The sequence below is a fragment of the Dreissena polymorpha genome, chromosome 9 (genome assembly GCF_020536995.1).
Source record: "Dreissena polymorpha isolate Duluth1 chromosome 9, UMN_Dpol_1.0, whole genome shotgun sequence".
Lineage (NCBI taxonomy): Eukaryota > Metazoa > Mollusca > Bivalvia > Myida > Dreissenidae > Dreissena > Dreissena polymorpha.
In genome coordinates, this window is record NC_068363.1 from 85,606,357 (window position 1) to 85,630,777 (window position 24,421).

The 24,421-nt window shown below is 38.5% G+C and overlaps 1 protein-coding gene across 4 annotated transcripts in view; it reads left to right on the forward strand.

The window, feature by feature from the left end:
* Positions 1 to 24,421, forward strand: part of LOC127846688 (pregnancy zone protein-like) — a 573,673-nt gene that overhangs the window by 538,965 nt on the left and 10,287 nt on the right. For all 4 annotated transcript variants that reach the window (XM_052378170.1, XM_052378172.1, XM_052378173.1 and 1 more), the window contains 4 exons: positions 325 to 496; positions 6,619 to 6,717; positions 8,547 to 8,754; positions 21,319 to 21,481. In XM_052378170.1, the coding sequence (XP_052234130.1) occupies positions 325 to 496; positions 6,619 to 6,717; positions 8,547 to 8,754; positions 21,319 to 21,383 (544 nt within the window). In that variant the 3' untranslated portion in view covers positions 21,384 to 21,481. The remainder of the gene's footprint in view (positions 1 to 324; positions 497 to 6,618; positions 6,718 to 8,546; positions 8,755 to 21,318; positions 21,482 to 24,421) is intronic.

The following is a 24,421-nucleotide window of genomic DNA, read 5'->3' on the forward strand; positions in this document are numbered from 1 at the left end:
GTTTCCTCACAAATATCATAACTAAAACGAAAATTTGCGAATCTAAAACAACTTCAATTTTGTCAATTTACCATAACGTGGAAAGATCCCTTTAACGTTGGCCATAACTTTTTCAATATTGAAGATAGCAACTTGATATTTGGCATGCACGTGTATCTCATGAAGCTGCACATTTTGAGTGGTGGAAGTTCAAGGTCAAGGTCATCCTTCAAGGTCAAAGGTAAAAAAAATAAAAAAGGTTTATTTTATATTTATCTACATTGACAGTTTTAACTTCGGCTATCAAATATAACTTTTATGACAGTAATTTTTTTTTTTTGACAGGTTAACTGCCTACGTGTTGAAGATGTTCTCCATTCTGAAGAATGAGGGGTTCACATACGTTTCCCCCGAAATACTTTACGAGATGTTCAATTACTTGAAAGGAGTCAAGAGGCCAGGTTGTGAAGATCAATTCTTTGTGGAACAGGGGGACTTGATACACAAGGAGATGATGGTATGTGATGATGTATTACTCTATTTCTTGATACACAAGGAGATGATGGTATGTGATGATGTATTACTCTATTATACTTGATACACAAGGAGATGATAATATGTGATGATGTATAACTCTATATACTTGATACACAAGAAGATGATGATATGTGATGACTTATTACTATATATACTTGATACACAAGGAGATGATGGTATGTGATGACGTATTACTATATATACTTGATACACAAGAAGATGATGGTATGTGATGATGTATTACTCTATATACTTGATACACAAGGAGATGATGGTATGTGATGATGTATTACTATATATACTTGATACACAAGGAGATGATGGTATGTGATGACGTATTACTATATATACTTGATACACAAGGAGATGATGGTATGTGATGATGTATTACTCTATTATACTTGATACACAAGGAGATGATGGTATGTGATGACGTATTACTATATATACTTGATACACAAGGAGATGATGGTATGTGATGATGTATTACTCTATTATACTTGATACACAAGGAGATGATAATATGTGATGATGTATAACTCTATATACTTGATACACAAGGAGATGATGGTATGTGATGATGTATTACTCTATTATACTTGATACACAAGGAGACTATTGGTATGTGATGATGTATTACTATATATACTTGATACACAAGGAGATGATGGTATGTGATGATGTATTACTCTAAATACTTGATACACAAGGATATCATGGTATGTGATGATGTATAACTCTATATACTTGATACACAAGGAGATGATGGTATGTGATGATGTATTACTCTATTTCTTGATACACAAGGAGATGATGGTATGTGATGATGTATTACTCTATTATACTTGATACACAAGGAGATGATAATATGTGATGATGTATAACTCTATATACTTGATACACAAGAAGATGATGATATGTGATGACTTATTACTATATATACTTGATACACAAGGAGATGATGGTATGTGATGACGTATTACTATATATACTTGATACACAAGAAGATGATGGTATGTGATGATGTATTACTCTATATACTTGATACACAAGGAGATGATGGTATGTGATGATGTATTACTATATATACTTGATACACAAGGAGATGATGGTATGTGATGACGTATTACTATATATACTTGATACACAAGGAGATGATGGTATGTGATGATGTATTACTCTATTATACTTGATACACAAGGAGATGATGGTATGTGATGACGTATTACTATATATACTTGATACACAAGGAGATGATGGTATGTGATGATGTATTACTCTATTATACTTGATACACAAGGAGATGATAATATGTGATGATGTATAACTCTATATACTTGATACACAAGGAGATGATGGTATGTGATGATGTATTACTCTATTATACTTGATACACAAGGAGACTATTGGTATGTGATGATGTATTACTATATATACTTGATACACAAGGAGATGATGGTATGTGATGATGTATTACTCTAAATACTTGATACACAAGGATATCATGGTATGTGATGATGTATAACTCTATATACTTGATACACAAGGAGATGATGGTATGTGATGATGTATTACTCTAAATACTTGAAACACAATGATATCATGGTATGTGATGATGTATAACTCTATATACTTGATACACAAGGAGATGATGGTATGTGATGACGTATTACTCTATTATACTTGATACACAAGGAGATGATGGTATGTGATGATGTATTACTATATTATACTTGATACACAAGGAGATGATGGTATGTGATGATGTATTACTCTATTATACTTGATACACCAGGAGATGATGGTATGTGATGACGTATTAATCTATTATACTTGATACACAAGGAGATGATGGTATGTGATGACGTATAAATCTATTATACTTGATACACAAGGAGATGATGGTATGTGATGATGTATTACTCTATATACTTGATACACAAGGAGATGATGGTATGTGATGACGTATTACTCTATTATACTTGATACACAAGGAGATGATGGTATGTGATGACGTATTACTCTATTATACTTGACACACAAGGAGATGATGGTATGTGATGACGTATTACTATATATACTTGATACACAAGGAGATGATGGTATGTGATGACGTATTACTCTAAATACTTGATACACAAGGAGATGATGGTATGTGATGACGTATTACTCTATATACTTGATACACAAGGAGATGATGGTATGTGATGACGTATTACTCTATATACTTGATACACAAGGAGATGATGGTATGTGATGATGTATTACTCTAAATACTTGATACACAAGGAGATGATGGTATGTGATGATGTATTACTCTATATACTTGATACACAAGGAGATGATGGTATGTGATGACGTATTACTCTATATACTTGATACACAAGGAGATGATGGTATGTGATGACGTATTACTCTATTATACTTGATACACAAGGAGATGATGGTATGTGATGACGTATTACTCTATTATACTTGATACACAAGGAGATGATGGTATGTGATGACATATTACTATATATACTTGATACACAAGGAGATGATGGTATGTGATGATGTATTACTCTATATACTTGATACACATTGAGATGATGGTATGTGATGATGTTTTACTCTATATACTTGATACACAAGGAGATGATAATATGTGATGATTTATTACTCTATTTACTTGATACACAAGGAGATGATGGTATGTGATGAAGTATTACTCTATATGCTTGATACACAAGGAGATGATGGTATGTGATGATGTATTACTCTATTATACTTGATACACAAGGAGATGTTGGTGTGTGATGACGTATTACTCTATATACTTGATACACAAGGAGATGATTGTATGTGATGACGTATTACTCTATTATACTTGATACACGAGGAGATGATGGTATGTGATGACGTATTACTCTATTATACTTGATACACAAGGAGATGATGGTATGTGATGATGTATTACTCTATTATACTTGATACACAAGGAGATGATGGTATGTGATGATGTATTACTATATATACTTGATACACAAGGAGATGATGGTATGTGTTGATGTATTACTCTATATACTTGATACACAAGGAGATGATGGTATGTGATGATGTATTACTCTATATACTTGATACACAAGGAGATGATGGTATGTGATGATGTATTACTATATATACTTGATACACAAGGAGATGATGGTATGTGATGATGTATTACTCTAAATACTTGATACACAAGGATATGATGGTATGTGATGATGTATAACTCTATATACTTGATACACAAGGAGATGATGGTATGTGATGATGTATAACTCTATATACTTGATACACAAGGAGATGATGGTATGTGATGATGTATTACTCTATATACTTGATACACAAGGAGATGATGGTATGTGATGACGTATTACTCTAAATACTTGATACACAAGGAGATGATGGTATGTGATGACGTATTGCTATATATACTTGATACACAAGGAGATGATGGTATGTGATGACGTATTACTCTATTATACTTGATACACAAGGAGATGATGGTATGTGATGACGTATTACTTTATTAAACTTGATACACAAGGAGATGATGGTATGTGATGACGTATTACTCTATATACTTGATACACAAGGAGATGATGGTATGTGATGACATATTACTATATATACTTGATACACAAGGAGATGATGGTATGTGATGACATATTACTATATATACTTGATACACAAGGAGATGATGGTATGTGATGACGTATTACTCTATTATACTTGATACACAAGGAGATGATGGTATGTGATGACATATTACTATATATACTTGATACACAAGGAGATGATGGTATGTGATGACGTATTACTCTATTATACTTGATACACAAGGAGATGATGGTATGTGATGATGTATTACTCTATTATACTTGATACACAAGGAGATGATGGTATGTGATGACATATTACTCTATATACTTGATACACAAGGAGATGATGGTATGTGATGATGTATTACTCTATTATACTTGATACACAAGGAGATGATGGTATGTGATGAAGTATTTCTCTATATACTTGATACACAAGGAGATGATGGTATGTGATGACGTATAACTCTATATACTTGATACACAAGGAGATGATGGTATGTGATGACGTATTACTCTATATACTTGATACACAAGGAGATGATGGTATGTGATGACGTATAACTCTATATACTTGATACACAAGGAGATGATGGTATGTGATGATGTATTACTCTATATACTTGATACACAAGGAGATGATGGTATGTGATGAAGTATTACTCTATTTACTTGATACACAAGGAGATGAATGTACATGTATGTAATGATGTATTACTCTATAATATACTCCACAGGCTTGACAAGCTATCAACTGCATAAAACCTGTACCATGAATAATTAAAAAATCATTATTTGACAAATTATATAAGACATTGGTAGGAAGTGCAAGGTACACAGACCGTACCTCTTCCTATAGTATATTTGGACGTATTACTCTGTGTTGATTCTTTGCATTTAAATAATTACATAATGTAATTTTCGAGTACAAAACACAAGTGGAAAACAGGAATGGATTCAAATGAAACTTCAAATATTGATTCAGATCTTTGAGAGGAAGAGCACAGTCAAAGTAGCTTAACTTTTTCTTCCATATTTACAGTTATTGCCCTTTGATTATGTTCTTGTTCACTCTATAAATCTTTAACAATTAAGATTTTAAGATTAATCTTCATATATCTTAAAAGAACATTGTTGGTAAGTGAAAAGTGCAGGAACTTAAACTCTCTATGTTTTTAGTTCTTTTCATTAGAGTTTTCTAGTGCAGAGCCAAAGTACATACCGGTAGTGTATTAAATGTGCAAATAACAACTCAAAAAGAATTAAAGGGATTTTGATTTAATATTAGGATTGAAGACTTCGTGCAGAAATGTGGTGTTCAATAAACATTACCCCTTTTTTATAAATTTATTATCCCCCGCCATAGGCGGAGGGATATTGTTTTGGCGTCCTTCCGTCTGTCCGGCACTTTTGTGTCTGGAGCCATATCTTGGAAGTGCTTTGGCGGATTTCATTGAAACTTGGAATGAGTGTATATATGGAAAAGAGGATGATGCTCCCCAAATGGCATTGTACACCATCTGTTAATAATGGAGTTATGGCCCTTTGTATCTGGAAAAAATGCTTTTTTGTGTCCGGAGCCTTATCTTGGAAGTGCTTTGGCGGATTTCATTGAAACTTGGTATGAATATATATATATATATGGATAAGAGGATGATGCACGCCAAATGGCATTGTACGCCATTGGATAATAACAGAGTTATGGCCCTTTGTATCTTGAAAAAAAGCTTTTTGTGCGTGTCCGGAGCTATATCTTGAAAGTGCTTTGACGGATTTCATTGAAACTTGGTAGGAGTATATATATTGATAAGAGGATGATGCACGTTGGTGTTGTCCATCCGTCCAGACAACTTTTTGTGTCCAGAAGTATATTGGCGGGGGATATCAATTCAAAAATTTGCTTGTTTTTAAAGTTATTGCCCTTTGTTTAATTTTCTTAAGCGAACTATTAGTATGAAATTTATCAGAGTATAAAAATATATATATCAATTGAGGACATGGACATTTTATGTTTTCAACAAATGAATTGAATGTGTCTGTTTTCAACAATTTTAATGTTTAAGACCATCCATTTGTCAAAATGATGCTTTGAAGGCATTCAGCACTTACAATGACTTAACTTGTTTGAGGACGTAACTGCAGCAGCTATTATAGATCAGACATTTAGTTTAGTTTATACCTATTTATTTTAGCTCAATTGCATGGAAAGCCTAAGGCTTATATAAACGCTCTCGAGACCGTTTCCTGGGCCTAGAACCAGTACTTGGTGTCTTTGGGGGAGATCTAAAGAACGCTCCCATGATGGGGATCGAACCCGTGACCTCCCAGTCGCTAGGCGGACACCATATCCATTACACCACGGCGACCTTTTTTACACCACGGCGACATTCGCAAGTTACATGTTTAAATCTTACTTAATATAATCGCATGTTTCAACACTTTGAATAATGATTGGTTATCTTATTTCTCACTTTAGGGTGGCAGTGATTCTCGCATCGGATTCACGGCATTCTGCATTGCGGCCATTCTGGACTACAAGTCCACTCTAGTCCTAACTGACCTTACTGAGAAAATGGTAATGTAAAAATGAGTCGTGTTCTGAGAAAACTGGGCTTAATGCATGTGCGTAAAGTGTCGTCCCAGATTAGCCTGTGCAGTGCACAGACAGGCTAATCAGGGACAACACTTTCCGCTTTTATGACATTTCGTTTAAATGAAGTCTCTTCTTAGCAAAAATCCAATTTAGACGTAAAGTGTCGTTCCTGATTAGCCTGTGTGGACTGCACAGGCTAATCTGGGACGACACTTTACGCACATGCATTATGCCTAGTTTTATCAGAACACGACGCAAATGTATATGAGCTTCGGTCTGGAAAAATGGGGCATAATGCATTTGCATTAAGTGCCGTCCCAGATTAGCCTGTGCAGTCTTAACTTGATTTTCCTTTTGAAGAGACTTCATATAAATGAAAATTCCATAAAAGCGGAAAGTTTTGAATGCACAGGCTAGTTTTGGATGAGACTTGACTCACATGCAATAAGCCAGGTTTCCCCTGAACGTAACTTATATAAGCAGGTTACGTGGTTTTAACAATAGTCTATGTCACCTGTTATGATACCCTGGCAATAAATATAAATGTCCGTCTGTCGGTACAACAAATTACTCAAATTCAAACTTGCATGGATTGTTCCTAATTATATGAAGTTGTGCATACCGGTATGTGTTAATCCTACATTACAATTTGTTAAAGTTATGGCCCTTTTTCAACTTAGAGTTTTTATGACATTATTTTTACAACTTACAACTTATTAAAACTTCATTTTACAACTTATGGTTTCAGGGCTATTCCTTAACTCTTTCAGTGCTGGAACCGAATTTTAAAGGCCTTTGCCAACAGTTTGGATCCAGATGAGACACCACAGAACCTGGCGTCTCATCAAGATCCAAACTGTTTGCTATTCTGATAGTGTTCTTTGAAAAAATCAAAGAAAAAGCTAATTTTAGAAATTCAGCAGACGGCATTTTAGCAGACTACAAATTTCCCAGCATGCAAAGGGTTGTTACTATGACATGCTCTGCTTGATTGTGACAAAAGTTTAGTCACAGTTCAAGTAGTAATAACAAAGAGTTTGCATCACGGTAACTGCGTAATGGGTTATTGGTACATGTAGTGGAACATACTTGGATTGTCATAATTTTTAATGAAATTGGTAATTATAAAAGCATGAAGTTTAACACTTACATTGTTTTTTCAAAGTACATCTGGAATTGAAAATGATCAATGTTAGTAAAAAACTAACTGACAATCACATTTGTTACGAAAAAGTCAACATGTTAATAACAATTTGTGTAAGTATCTGAGGTATTTGCAGCAAATATATTATTTAGTTACAATCGAATCACCCCTCCAGCATTTTTATACTTACATAGAGGATATTTGTTGGATTTGGTGGAATATCGATTTTAATTCACAAGTGATCATAGAAAATGATATTTTTGCCACAAGTGAAAATATATTTTTTCTATGATCACAAGTGAATTAACTGATATTCCACCAAATCAAACAAATTTTCTTTTTATTTTATGCTTACATTATTGATTATTTTTGTATATTTTTGCCACTCTGGACAATATAATTCCCTGTTGGGCGCCCCGCTATTTTACTACATGTATTTTTAAAGGAAGCTAATCCGTATGTTTTTATAAACATCAATTCAGAGTAGTCCCACTTGGGTCACAATGGGGAAACCAAAGATATATAAAAATACGTCCTGTAAAACAATGAAAATTATCAATAATTTTATTCTTCACTGTTTGAAATACTGAAATATCAGTTTTAAGTCACCGATATTTCTCTATATACCATCGGAAAGCATGAAATAAAAATGTTAATTTGGCGCCAGGCTGAAGTTGAAACAGTTCTAAATGCTGCTATGACCTGGATGAAGAACAAGATCAGTGTTCTGAAGTCGAGCCAAAATGCCTACCAGGCCACTGTGGTGGCCTACACACTAGCCAAATCCAGCGCTTCACCCAGTGACGCCAACTATAAGGCTGCTAGGGATCTCCTAGATGCTGTGGACTCTTGGGCTGGAACCCCAGAACCTGCTGGTGCGTTTTAGTGCTGAACCCTTTACCGCGTAGATACACATTTAGACACATTTGTAGTCACTTACAAAATTAAATTCAACTAAAGACCTTTGTTGCTAGATTCAAGCTTTTAAGGCTTCAGTTCCAATACTAAGATACTAATGAGGAGAAAACAGAATAAAACCTGAACAGACTAAGAGTTACTCGCAGGCTGTTCTTATTTTATGCTGGACCTTGCATAAACCCTTTTTATGCCCCCGGATCGAAAGATCGGGGGTATATTGTTTTTGGCCTGTCTGTCTGTCAGTCACTGTATGTGTGTGTCCCAAAACTTTAACCTTGGTTAAAGTTTGATAACTTTTTTAATATTGAAGATAGCAACTTGATATTTGGCATGCATATGTATCTCATGGAGCTGCATATTTTGAGTGGTGAAAAGTTGAGGTCAAGGTCATCCTTTAAGGTCAAAGGTCAAATATCATCGTATTTTTCTTTCCTAAAACTTTAACCTTTGTTAAAGTTTGGTCATAACTTTTTGAATATTGAAGATAGCAACTTGATATTTAGCATGCATGTGTATCTCACGAAGCTGCACATTTTGAGTGGTGAAAGGTCAAGGTCATCCTTCAAGGTCAAACGTCAAATTTATGGCTTCAAAGCTGCGCAATAGGGGGCATTGTGTTTCTGACAAACACATCTCTTGTTCAATTTGCTTCTGAGCAGGAATTGGTTAACTCTATGACTTGCCTTAGCAGTTGATCACAATAGGTTACTCTTACCTCTGCATTTACCTTATACAAGATCCTAGGTAACCTTTGGCAACCCTAACCTTTCCACTGTCCTGGACACTTGGTTTCTTTTTGGAATCCTTATTATTTATTTGACACTATTTCAAACATGGATCCTATTCCTGACATCAAGTTACTCTGGGAAAACTTTTCTCACCTTGACACTATCCCTGGCACTATTTTTGTCTATATAATTCTGACTAACCTTGACCCTATACAAATCCTTGATCCTATCTGTAAAACTTCCTTTTAAACTCTAACTCAAATTGACCCTGGAACACAACTGGACCCTAACCAACACGTTAACCATATCCTTAATTTTCACCCTATCCTTGACACTAGTTTCTCTAGGGATCCCTAACCCTATACTTTGAACCTAAATGAAACCTTAACCCTATTTTTGACATTAGTTTCTCTAGGGATCCCTTACCCTATACTTTGAACATATATGAAACCTTGACCCTATTCTTAACATTAGTTTCTCTAGGGATCCCTAACCCTATACTTTGAACCTATATGAAACCTTAACCCTGTTCTTGACATTAGTTTCTCTAGGGATCCCTAACCCTATACTTTGAACCTATATGAAACCTTAACCCTATTCTTGACATTAGTTTCCCTAGGGATCCCTAACCCTTTACTTTGAACATATATGAAACCTTAACCCTATTCTTGACATTAGTTTCTCTAGGGATCCCTTACCCTATACTTTGAACATATATGAAACCTTAACCCTGTTCTTGACATTAGTTTCTCAAGGGATCCCTTACCCTATACTTTGAACATATATGAAACCTTAACCCTATTCTTGACATTAGTTTCTCTAGGGATCCCTTACCCTATACTTGGAACCAATATGAAACCTTAATCCTATTCTTGACATTAGTTTCTCTAGGGATCCCTAACCCTTTACTTTGAACCTATATGAAACCTTAACTATATCCCCTGACATTAGTTTCTCTAGGGATCCTTAACCCTTTACTTGGAACCTATATGAAACCTTAACCCTATTCTTGAGTCTTGTTTCTCTAGGGATCCCTAACCCTTTACTTTGCACCTATATGAAACATTAACCCTATTCTTGACATTAGTTTCTCTAGGGATCCCTAACCCTTTACTTTGAACCTATATGAAACCTTAACCCTATTCCTGACATTAGTTTCTCTAGGGATCCCTAACCCTATACTTTGAACCTATATGAAAGCTTTACCCTATTCTTGACATTAGTTTCTCTACGGATCCCTTACCCTTTACTTTGAACCTTTATGAAACCTTAACCATATTCTTGACATTAGTTTCTCTAGGGATCCCTTACCCTATACTTTGAACCTATATGAAACCTTAACCCTATTCTTGACATTAGTTTCTCTAGGGATCCCTAACCCTTTACTTTGAACCTATATGAAACCTTAACCCTATATTTGACATTAGTTTCTCTAGGGATCCCTAACCCTTTACTTTGAACCTATATAAAACCTTAACCCTATTCTTGACATTAGTTTCTCTAGGGAACCCTTACCCTATACTTGGAACCTATATGAAATCTTAACCCTATTCTTGACATTAGTTTCTCTAGGGATCCCTAACCCTTTACTTTGAACCTCTATGAAACCTTAACCCTATTCTTGACATTAGTTTCTCTAGGGATCCCTAACCCTTTACTTTGGACCTTTATGAAACCTTAACCCTATTCTTGACATTAGTTTCTCTAGGGATCCCTAACCCTTTACTTGGAACCTATATGAAATCTTAACCCTATTCTTGACATTAGTTTCTCTAGGGATCCCTAACCCTTTGCTATGAACCTTTATGAAACCTTAACCCTATTTTTCACATCAGTTTCTCTAGGGATCCCTAACCCTATACTTTGAATCTATATGAAACCTTAACCCTATTCTTGACATTAGTTTCTCTAGGGATCCCTAACCCTATACTTTGAACCTATATGAAACATTAACCCTATTCCTGACACTAGTTTCTCTAGGAATCCCTAACCCTATACTTTGAACCTATATGAAACATTAACATTATTCTTAACACGTGTATCTCTAGTGATCCTAAACCCTTTACTTTGAACCTATATGAAACATTAATCCTATTCTTGACATTAGTTTCTCTAGGGATCCCTAACCCTTTTCTTTGAACCTATATGAAACATTAACCCTATTCCTGACATTATTTTTTCTAGGGATCCCTAAACCTTTACTTTGAATCTCTATGAAACCTTAACCCTATTCTTGACATTAGTTTCTCTAGGGATCCCTAACCCTTTTCTTTGAACCTATATGAAACATTAACCCTATTCTTGACATAAGTTTCCCTAGGGATCCCTAACCCTTTACTTTGAACCTATATGAAACCATAACCCTATTCTTGACATTAGTTTCTCTAGGGATCCCTAACCCTTTACTTTGAACCTATATGAAATCTTAACCCTATTCTTGACATTAGTTTCTCTAGGGATCCCTAACCCTATATTTTGAACCTATATGGAACCTTAACCCTATTCTTGACATTAGTTTCTCTAGGGATCCCTAACCCTATACTTTGAACCTATATGAAACCTTAACCCTGTTCTTGACATTAGTTTCCCTAGGGATCCCTTACCCTATACTTTGAACCTTTATGAAACCTTAACCCTATTCTTGACACTAGTTTCCCTAGGGATCCCTAACCCTATACTTTGAACCAATATGAAACCTTAATCCTATTCTTGACATTAGTTTCTCTAGGGATCCCTAACCCTTTACTTTGAACATATATGAAACATTAACCTATTCTTGACATTAGTTTCCCTAGGGATCCCTAACCCTATACTTTGAACCTATATGAAACCTTAACCCTATTCTTGACATTAGTTTCTCTAGGGATCCCTAACCCTTTACTTTGAACATATATGAAACCTTAACCCTATTCTTGACATTAGTTTCTCTAGGGATCCCTAACCCTTTACTTTGAACATATATGAAACATTAACCTATTCTTGACATTAGTTTCCCTAGGGATCCCTAACCCTATACTTTGAACCTATATGAAACCTTAACCCTATTCTTGACATTAGTTTCTCTAGGGATCCCTAACCCTTTACTTTGAACATATATGAAACATTAACCTATTCTTGACATTAGTTTCCCTAGGGAACCCTAACCCTATACTTTGAACCTATATGAAACCTTAACCCTATTCTTGACATTAGTTTCTCTAGGGATCCCTAACCCTTTACTTTGAACATATATGAAACATTAACCTATTCTTGACATTAGTTTCCCTAGGGATCCCTAACCCTATACTTTGAACCTATATGAATCATTAAACCTATTCTTGACACTAGTTTCCATAGGGATCCCTAACCCTTTACTTTGAACCTATATGAAACCTTAACCTATTCCTGACACTAGTTTCTCTAGGGATCCCTAACCCTTTACTTTGAACCTATATGAAACCTTAACCCTATATTTGACATTAGTTTCTCTAGGGATCCCTAACCCTTTTCTTTGAACCTATATGAAACCTTAACCCTATTCTTGACATTAGTTTCCCTAGGGATCCCTAACCCTATACATTGAACCTATATGAAACATTAACCTATTCTTGACATTAGTTTCCCTAGGGATCCCTAACCCTATACTTTGAACCTATATGAAACATTAAACCTATTCTTGACACTAGTTTCCATAGGGATCCCTAACCCTTTACTTTGAACCTATATGAAACCTTAACCTATCCCTGAAACTAGTTTCTCTAGGGATCCCTAACCCTTTACTTTGAACCTATATGAAACCTTAACCCTATATTTGCCATTAGTTTCTCTAGGGATCCCTAACCCTTTACTTTAAACCTATATGAAACCTTAACCCTTTTCTTGACACTAGTATCTCTAGGGATCCCTAACCCTTTACTTTGAACCTATATGAAACATCAACCCTATTCTTGACATTAGTTTCTCAAGGGATCCCTAACCCTTTACTTTGAACCTATATGAAACCTTAACCCTTTTCTTGACATTAGTTTCTCTAGGGATCCCTAACCCTATACATTGAACCTATATGAAACCTTAACCCTATTCCTGACACTAGTTTCTCTAGGGATCCCTTACCCTATACTTTGAACCTATATGAAACCTTAACCCTGTTCTTGACATTAGTTTCTCTAGGGATCCCTAACCCTTTACTTTGAACCTATATGATACCTTAACCCTATTCTTGACATTAGTTTTAATAGCTTAATTACGTTACCTGCTATCTAATTGCTACTTACTCCGAAGGATCGTAATTTATCCGGAAACTTTCTGTCCGAAGTATCCCACACTTTTCATTAACCCGTCAGGTCAGGTCAGAACGGTCACATAGTGCCGTGTAGCCGTATAACCAAAACGAGATATTACCCAGAAATCACTCTTTATTCCGGATGCGTTATACAAAGGCTGACATTTTTGTTATTTACTTAATTGTTGCTTCTGTTTCGCTGGATTCTTCTGTTTTACAGAATAGAGAAGTTTTTGAATTGTCTTAAAATATTCTCGGTATATATATCCAATTATTTTTGTATTGTTTTGTGTTTGTTTGTTCAAGGCAAAATATGCCTCAAACACCTGGTTCATGTGGCCACATAAGAGCAGCATGGGACAACCATGATAGCTGCCTTATGTGTGCCGGATGTACCCAGGACAACTGCTGCCCTTTCTGTGAGCATTGGTCTGTAGATACCTGGGCCATCAAGTGTAGACCTTTCAAGAGTCGTAGACGCAACATGCATAGTTCAGGTCAAAGTAGGGAAAGTTCCGTTTGTCGTGACTTTTCCCCACACGATCTTGACCACATGCCATCAGGAGATGCCATGCATCGGTCCTTGCCTAGTGACGACACCGGACAAAATTTGCCCGGTCCGTTCATCGGGAACGACCAGTTGACCGGTCCAGAGACTTCACCGGTCACCATTCAACATTGACCGGTCCGGTCACCGGTCATGCTATGACCGGTGTCATCACCGGTCAACCTGTCATCGGTCACTGACCGGTCTGGTCACCGGTCATGCTATGACCAGTCACCGGTCATTGACCGGTCCGGTCACCGGTCATGCTATGACCGGTCAACCGGTCACCCGTCATGCTATGACCGGTCAACCGGTCACCGGTCATTGACTGGTCCGGTCACCGGTCATGTAATGACCGATCCGGTCACCGGGTACCGGTCTGTGCCACAGACCGTTCCGGTCACTGTAGATGTTGACACTACCTTGTCAGTACTCCACAAAGGTAGACGCAGCCGCGTTTCTACTGTGAGTCACAGACGTAAACACGTAGTGTCTGATGTTTCCGGCTACTCCTCCACCTCGGGCTCGTCGTCGTATGACTCATCGTCTACTTCAACTAGCCCTCATCATTATTGGAGTGGACATCTTTCACGCTCACCACACAGTGTCTCGGCATCGCAGGGATAAGGGACATAGACCTTCCTCTATTAGGCGCTCTCGGACTCCTTGGTCCCCTAGGCGATCCTTCTCTGAGGAATCTAGTGACACCCTTCCACGTGTGTCCGCCTCTATTTTGGCCTCAACACACACTTTAGCCGTTCCTACAACCACTGAGCATAATTTGTATTCAAACACTAGTTTGCATACATATCAGGCTCAAGGTACAGGGGTTAATCTAACCACTTCGGTTGCGTTTTCAGCCCCACGGGTCTCTTCCACATTGCATAGAAGTATACCCCGGGCTGCGGCTACACCATCAAATCCCAATACTTTATGGATCCAACAGTAGCCGGGAATCTTTGTCCCTTTTTCGACTGATCCTTTACCAGCGACCGCTGGTATTCAAAGTGAGTGTACTGACTTGATCTCTGATAGACCTAACTCACCAGCTATATCTTTGATGGTGCCGGAAAACTATCCTCTCATGATAGAAGCGGATGAATCTAGTATTCCTACTTCTGTCTCCACCGGTTTCAATCAATCCAATGCTGCCGCAGACGGTTCTATTGAGGCGGGTTCAGAGTCTAATGAGGCCGAATTTTATTATTTGGCCTCCATCAATCAGGTTTACGAACTTATGTTCAATACCTTAGATGAGGACTTCTGCCCCTGCCCTTCCTTGTCTCTCACAGGATCTGCGGTTACCGTTACAGAACAGGTAGCCCGCAGACGGGAGCCAGGCAGGATTAGTAAGGCGACTTCCAGAGTGGATCTCCGCCTTCCTATTGGCTCTTCCACAATGGCTGTATTCCAGTCACTTGAGCCAGCCAATAAGCCTTCGCCATCCCCATGGAAAGCCCCTAAGGAGCTGACGAAGCCTTAACAGATGGACGGCGGGAAAAGTTATAAGGCCCCGGTACCCGACCCTTCTACCAGTTTGGACCTTTCCAAACTTCCGGTTCCTAATGCTGACACTAGTAAGCTGTCCCTTACAATGCCTTCATCATCTACCCATACAGCAGTCCTTCTTTCCCTGTTGGAAAATTGGGAGCTGAGAGAACGCCGTTCCATAGGTCTGGCTAACCAGCTAGATCTCATGGCAGCCACAGCCTTAGACTTGGTTTGGGAGCTCTCTGATTCAATCCCAGAGGAGCTCCGCGCCTTGTTGATACACCTTTCATGTACTACGCAGTGTTTATCACACAATGCTGCGTCGTCTATGTCTGAGATGTTAAGGCTTCAGAGAGACCTCATCCTCTCTTCCTTGCCCAATAATTTCCTTTTGGAAACAGGCGTCAACTCCCTTCGAACTGCTCCACTAACAGCAGATTCTCTTTTCGGAGGGAGGATACAGTCGGCACTTACTGCTGATCGTGAAGATCAGATACATGCCTCCTTAGCTAGGAGCAACTCTGGCCAGCGCCCTGTGGTTTTTAAGCACCCTGCTTCTAAGCCCCCAGGAGCCCCACCGGCCAAGAACGCTAAAAGGGACAGTTTCCCTACTAAGTGTCCGTCTGCTCCACGTCAGCCCACAAATAGGCCTCCTTTTCAGAACAGAACATCTTCCTATCGGAAGCCATCTGTAAACCAAAATTGGAGTAAGGGCAAACCCAATGCGGACAAGAAGTCATTTAATCCTTCTTCCGGCAAGGGTGGACCTCCAAAAGGTCAGCCCTAGGTCATACCCCTTTCTACCGCCACAACCTCCGATGCCGGAGGTACCAGTCGGGGCCAGACTTATGCACTTCGCAAATCGATGGCTCCAAATAACTTCGGACGCGTGGGTTCATTCCCTTGTCACACAAGGCCTCACTTTTCAATTCGAAAAAAGGCCCCCACTCTCTCGCGTCCCAATAGATCTGGTATCTCCGCATCCACAACTTCCAGACTCCATTCTCGGACTCCTGGAAAAACAGGCGGTAGAAAGGGTTCACGACCCTTGTTCTCCAGGATTTTACAGTCGCCTTTTCCTTGTTCAAAAGAAAAACAGCTCCTGGAGACCAGTAATAGACTTAAAAGTGTTCAACACGTTTCTAGTCAAACCTACTGTCAAGATGGAGACTCCTGCCTTCATTCGGCGCTCCATCAAACCCATGCACTGGGGGGTTTCCTTGGACCTGGAAGATGCATTCTTCCATGTTCTTATCCATCCCAACTACCGGAAGTACCTGTGCTTCTCCTTTCGAGGCCAGGTCTACCAGTTTCGGGCGATGCCCTTTGGATTGGCCACAGCTCCACGAGTTTTCACCAAACTCATGGCCTCAGTGGGCGCACACCTCTGATTACACGGGGTTCAACTGCTTCAGTATTTCGACGATTGGCTCTTACACCAGCTCGATCGTCGACTGCTTCTGCTACACCTTGAGTTCTCTTGGAAGGAGCTCCTCTCTTTAGGACTCCTTCTCAATGCAGCCAAGTCAGACCTCATTCCCTCTCAGGATTTCATATTCGTGGGAATGAATTTCCTGACCCACATCAATCGGGTCAGGGTCTCACCGCAAAGTGTATTAGACCTCCTTTTGAAGGTCAGATGGGTGCTGTCGCAATCTCATATCACAGCTCAAGATTTCCTCTCACTCAACAGTATCCTGAGCTCTGTAGCAGACTTTGTGCAGTTGGGACGTCTCTTCCTACGTCCTCTTCAGTACTATCTCTCAGCTCGATGGAAATGGTCTCCAGACAATCTGCTAACACAGATTCCCATCCTTCCGTCCTTAGTCCCCCACCTTCAATGGTGGCTAGACCAGGAGACCCTGTTGGCAGGAGTACCGCTTCTTTCCCCGCAACCTTCTTTACATCTCATAACGGATGCGAGCATGGAAGGTTGGGGCGCTCACCTGGAACCCCGCAGCCTGACATTTATCAGGATTGTGGTCACCTCAGGAGTCTCATCTGCAATCTCGAAATGCGAGCAGTCTTTCTAGCTGTTTCTCAATTCCAATCACATCTTCGGGACTCCTGTGTGATGGTATCGACAGACAACACATCAGTTGTGGCTTACATCCAGAAACAGGGCGGTACACACTCTCACTCCCTGTATCTGGAAACAATGAACTTACTTGTTCTTTGCAAGAGCCTCAACGTCTCTCTCTTTTGTCCTGGCGGACGGTTTGTCTTGCAAACACCTGTTACTTCCATCGGAGTGGACACTTCATCAGGAAGTGGCCAACCAGATTTTCCTCACATTCGGTTATCCACTGGTCGACCTGTTTGCGACCAGAGACAACCACAGACTTCCTCTGTATGTGAGTCCAGTGTACGAACCAGCAGCATGGGCAGTAGACGCGCTTTCGTTCGATTGGGATCAACTGGACGCTTACGCTTATCCCCCACCCATTCTAATTCCACAAATCTTAGGGAAAATCAGTGTGAGCTCTTGCCAGATCCTCATGATAGCCCCTTGGTGGCCCAGGAGATCCTGGTTCAACGACCTTCTCGGTCTCCTGTGCGAATTTCCCAGGGAACTCCCGCACAGGTCAGATCTCCTATCTCAGAGAGGCAGACTTCACGTGGATCCAGACATGTTCCACTTACACGTCTGGCCGTTATCAGGCAATCCCTGCAGAAGAAACGCTTTTCTGTCAGGGCTTCAACGCTCGTTACCTCTGCAAGGAGAAAGTCCACCAGAGCAGTCTATGATGCTCACTGGAAACTCTTCTCTAATTGGTGTGTTCGAGGGAAAATTGATCCCCTCAATCCCTCTGCTAGACACATAGCGGATTTTCTAATCTATCTCTTTGATGATAAGACACTTTCTCTTAGCTCCATCAAAGGATACAGATCTGTGCTTTCGCATACCTTGGCTTTTCGTAAGTCATCACAAGTCTGAACTGACCCAGCCATTTCGGAACTGATCCGAGCCATGGAACTTAAATGTCCTGTGTCTCGTTCTCTTACCCCCAAATGGGATTTGGCTTGTGTTCTTGGATCGCTTATTTAAGCTCCCTATGAACCCCTTAATCAGGCTTCTTTACAGTTCCTAACCTGGAAGACCGTTTTCCTTCTTACCATGGCTTCATCCAAACGTAGAAGTGAAATTCATGCTCTTTCTATCGAAGAAAGCCATCTTGGTTTTGATGACTCCGATGGCTCTGTCACTTTGTTGTGTCAGCCAGGATTCCTTGCTAAAAATCAACTCCCCTCAATGGCTTCTAAACCCTTCAAGGTCCCAAGTCTTTCTAGAACTTGTGGAAATGAAGATGAAGACTCCTCTGCCCTGTCAGGTCTTTAAAGTTCTATCTTAGTAGAGTTAAGTCTATTCTAGGTTCTCGCAAGAGACTCTTCATTCCCTTAAAAGGGGGGGGCAATGTGTCTGCGGCTTCTATTTCCCGTTGGGTAGCCTCGACTATAAAAAGGGCTTACTCTTCTCTTTCTTCAAGGGATTCATCCCTTTTTAAGATTAGACCGCATGAATTACGAGCAATGTCGGCTTCGTGGGCGTATATTAATCATACCCCACTCTCTGACGTGCTTCAAGCTGCTTTCTGGAGAACTCAGACCACTTTTTCATCTTTTTATCTTCGTTCTCTGGAGTGCCAACAGGACAACTTGTATTTGTTGGGCCCCCACCTTGTGGTTGCACAAACGGTAGTATCTTCTACGGCATAGGTATATTACGCTTATCCGTGAATTAAGTTAATACCGTAATAATGAAGATTAGCTGAGAACCCGAGATATGGGTTCCGCTGTGATGGGGAGATTTTCGCGAACCTTCCCGCCGCAGCTGCAAAGTCAGCAATTAGATAGCAGGTAACGTAATTAAGCTATTAAAACAAATTTTTATAGTAAAATTCATTTTAATTAGTAATTACTTACCTGCTATCGGTAAGTCCCACCTCCCACCCAGCTCTTCGTCTAATATTTTCATATTGTTTATTGGAATAAGAGTGATTTCTGGGTAATATCCCGTTTTGGTTATACGGCTACACGGCACTATGTGACCGTTCTGACCTGACCTGATGGGTTCATGAAAAGTGTGGGATTCTTCGGACAGAAAGTTTCCGGATAAATTACGATCCTTCGGAGTAAGTAGCAATTAGATAGCAGGTAAGTAATTACTAATTAAAATGAATTTTACTATAAAAATTTGTTTGTCTAGGGATCCCTAACACTTTACTTTGAACCTATATGAAACATTAACCCTATTCTTGACATTAGTTTCTCTAGGGATCCCTAACCCTTTACTTTGAACCTATATGAAACATTAATCCTATTCTTGACATTAGTTTCTCAAGGGATCCCTAACCCTATACTTTGAACCTATATGAAACATAAACCCTATTCTTGACATTAGTTTCTCTAGGGATCCCTAACCCTTTAATTTGAACCTATATGAAACATTAACCCTATTCTTGACATTAGTTTCTCTAGGGATCCCTAACCCTTTTCTTTGAACCTATATGAAATATTAACCCTATTCTTGATATAAGTTTCTATAGTGATCCCTAACCCTTTACTTTGAACCTATATGAACCATTTACCCTATTCTTGACATTAGTTTCTCTAGGGATCCCTAACCCTTTACTTTGAACCTATTAAAACCTATACCCTATTCTTGACATTAGAACTTCTAGGGATCCATAACCCTATACTTTGAACCTATATGAAACCTTAACCCTATGCTTTACACTAGTTTCTCTAGGGATCCCTAACCCTTTACTTTGAACCTATATGAAACCTTAACCCTATTCTTGACATTAGTTTCCTTAGGGATCCCTAACCCTTTACTTTGAACCTATATGAAACATTAACCCTATTCTTGACATTAGTTTCTCTAGGGATCCCTAACCCTTTTCTTTGATCCTATATGAAACATTAACCCTATTCTTGACATTAGTTTCTCTAGGGATCCCTAACCCTTTACTTTGAACCTATATGAAACATTAACCCTATTCTTGACATTAGTTTCTCTAGGGATCCCTAACCCTTTACTTTAAACCTATATGAAACCGTTACCCTATATCTGACACTAGTGTCTCTAGGGAACCCTAACCCTTTACTTTGAACCTATATGAAACCTTTACCCTATTCCTGACATTAGTTTCTATAGGGATCCATAACCCTTTACTTTGAACCTATATGAAACCTTAACCCTATCATTGACACTATGTTTCTCTAGAGAACCCTAACATGAGAACATGTGGGCTGCTTACATAAACTAAAATATGTATGATGCAATCAAAGGATGATCAAGAAAATAAACATCTTGACATTTCATGACATATTTTTTTTAAAGCTGAAAATTGGTGTATAAAACCATTTGAGGAAAATTTATATAAATGATGGAAGATGTGAGTATTTCTTTTTGGCTAACTAACCTTCTATTGATGTTCTAAGAATATCACGTGTTCTGTTTAAGAATGTATTCAATAAACTTTTATTCCAGACTCGCCCAGTGAATGTATTGCAGACAAAACAGTTGTGGATGCCTGCCCATCTGAAGGTTTGTAAGACTGCCAACCCAGAGTCCTGGGACTGTGCCGAGTGCTGCCGCATGCCGTGTAGCACAACCAAGGTCTGCCAGGGCAGCAGATATAGTTATGGAACATGTAAGTCATTGGAGAAATACCACAGCAGAGCTCCAGATAAGGATTTAGTCTTAAGGGTATTTCATTCCCTGATATTATTGTTAAAGCGTATTTTACTCCTTTGTTTCAACCATGAAGGGTATTTAGGAATAGTTAGGAGTATTTTCCATTTCCATAGAAAACTGACAAAGTAAATGGTGTGTTTAATCTATAAATATTAATATTTGTTATTTATATTATTAAATGCAAACAGAATGAATTTAAAATGACGATATGAACAGACTTTCTTTAAAAATATTCCTGCAGGAGCCGCAGGTCGCTTAAAACGTACCGTTTTTGATCCACAAACATGATGGGCCGCCATTTTTATTATGCCCCCCTTCGAAGAAGAGGGGGTATATTGCTTTGCTCATGTTGGTCTGTCGGTCCGTCCACCAGGTTGTTTCCTGATGATAACTCAAGAACGCTTGGGCCTAGGATCATGAAACTTCATAGGTACATTGATCATGACTCGCAGATGACCCCTATTGATTTTGAGGTCACTAGGACAAAGGTCAAGGTCACGGTGACCCAAAATAGTAAAATGGTTTCTGGATGATAACTCAAGAACGCTTATGGCTAGGATCATAAAACTTCATAGGTACATTGAGCATGACTGGCAGATGACCCCTATAGATTTTCAGGTCACTAGGTCAAAGGTCAAGGTCACAGTGACAAAAAACATATTCACACAATGGCTGTCACTACAACGGAGAGCCCATATGGGGGGCATGCAAAAGCCATGTTTTACAAACAGCCCTTGTTACAAGCTTATTTTGATTGACTTACTTTTGAATCAAAGTTCAACTTACACTAAAAACTCAACTGGATTATTGGTTAAACGGGTTACGCACTTTAATCAATATAAAATACGTACCAAGATTTGTAATGCGTTTTGTTACGTACTGGGTCGATTTTTAATGTGTTTTTAGCTCATCTATTTTTTGAAAAAAAAAATGAGCTATTGTCATCACCTTGGCATCAGCGTCCGGTTAAGTTTTGCGTTTAGGTCCACTCTTCTCATAAAGTATCAATGCTATTGCATTCAAACTTGGTACACTTACTTACTATCATGAGGGGACTGGGCAGGCAAAGTTAGATAACTCTGGCTTCCATTTTGACAGAATTATGTGCCCTTTTTAGATGGTCGCTTTAGCGACCGTCTAATGTGCTTGGTGTAAAATTCAGGTCGATACGGCCTGGGTATGATTAGCCCAATTCCCGCTTACACTACGCGCGAAGAAAGAGTTGTATAATTTATGCAAAAGGTTTGAGTTCTCCAATTATGTTTATTCACAAATGGAAACATTATATTAATATCGTGTTAAATGCAATAGTTTTGAATGGTGTTTTATAGAAAAGAATAAAAAAAACAATGATCGTATTGCATGTGTCGCGGAGGAGATTGTTTATGAATGATTAAAATAGTCCACTTTCTGCTGCGTCTGCGTGACGTAGTATTTTCGCTCATCTCATTCATAAATCTGAGGCTGGCGATAAACAAAGGGGAGTCCGGGTGAGAATTACGCACTAGTATAAGGTTACGCTTGTTTATATTCACAGGTCTCAATTAATAACACGTGGACCACGAGTTCAACAATTATTACCGGGATACGATAGACAACATAAAAATGATTCATTATCGCTGAAACTGTTAAAAAACATTTAAATATAACAAGAATATTCTCTAAAAAATGTAGTCTTGCTGTTTTGAAATAAGGTTTGGAATTTTGGTTTCTAAATAACTTAATTAAAAACAAAAGTTTAATTATAGTGTTTTTTACTTTTAGTCGCATATTTACCGCATTATAATGTGTGTTATAATAGGCAAACCATACATTAGTAAAATTCAATCTGCCTTCGCACATAGAAGGAATGGGTCAATTAGGTGCTGCGTTTCCTTTGCTTACTTCAGTTAGAGGTCAATTCTTTACGTAAAAGCAATCACAAGGCCCCGGCTTCAGAGGAATTGCGGAGCGTTCTTACATAATTAAAGTCGTAGTCGCATGGTATTTGCGTTTAGCGTCCTATTTGGTCACGTGGTTCTTTTTCGCGGGTGTTTTGGCATTCATGATATGAGGCTATTAATATATGCGCCTGTCGATAAACAAAGGAAAGTTTACGGGCGATAACAACGCAATAGGTTACGCTCTCACATACAACTCAATGACGTAGTACAGGTCGTAAATTGAGAGATTTGGGAAAAAGTTGACGCTTACTTATATTCTCAATTTATAAAACGTTGAACATAAGTTCAACAATAACTTCAGCGATACGATAGACTAAAAAAAAAACCATAATCGCTTAACCCGAATATAACAAATAATTTATAATAATAATACGAATGACCTGTTTCATAACCTCGTTGAAGCTACTGCATCGGGTATTTCTGGAAAGCGTTCTTGGTTCTCAACACATAGCGGCGATCTTTTGTATTTACGGGTGCTAGCAACGCAATAGTAGAAGCTTAGTAGAAGGGTTAGCTTGTTTATATTCACAGTTCTCAATACATTGACAGTTGGATATGAGTTCATCAATTACTCAGGCATACTATAGGCAACCTCGAAAAATGCTTTATAATCGCTAAAACCGAAAACAACTAAATATATTATATGAAATATATTTATAACAATACATGTCTTTTAAAAATGTAGTCGGTGTATACGCCGACTTTGAAATAAAGTTAGCAATTTACTTTTCTAAATAATTGAATACAATTAAACAAAAGTTAAACTATTGTGTTGTGTTTTTCACTTGTAAGCTGCATATTCACCGCATGAAATGTGTGTTAGCATTGTCAAACCACACATTAGTGTGAGTAAATAAAAAATATACTACGGGAGAGCACTTCATATGTGTCCTCATATGCCTTGTTATGAGTATCTTTCTTCATTATCGAAATATATCGTATGTTTATATTTG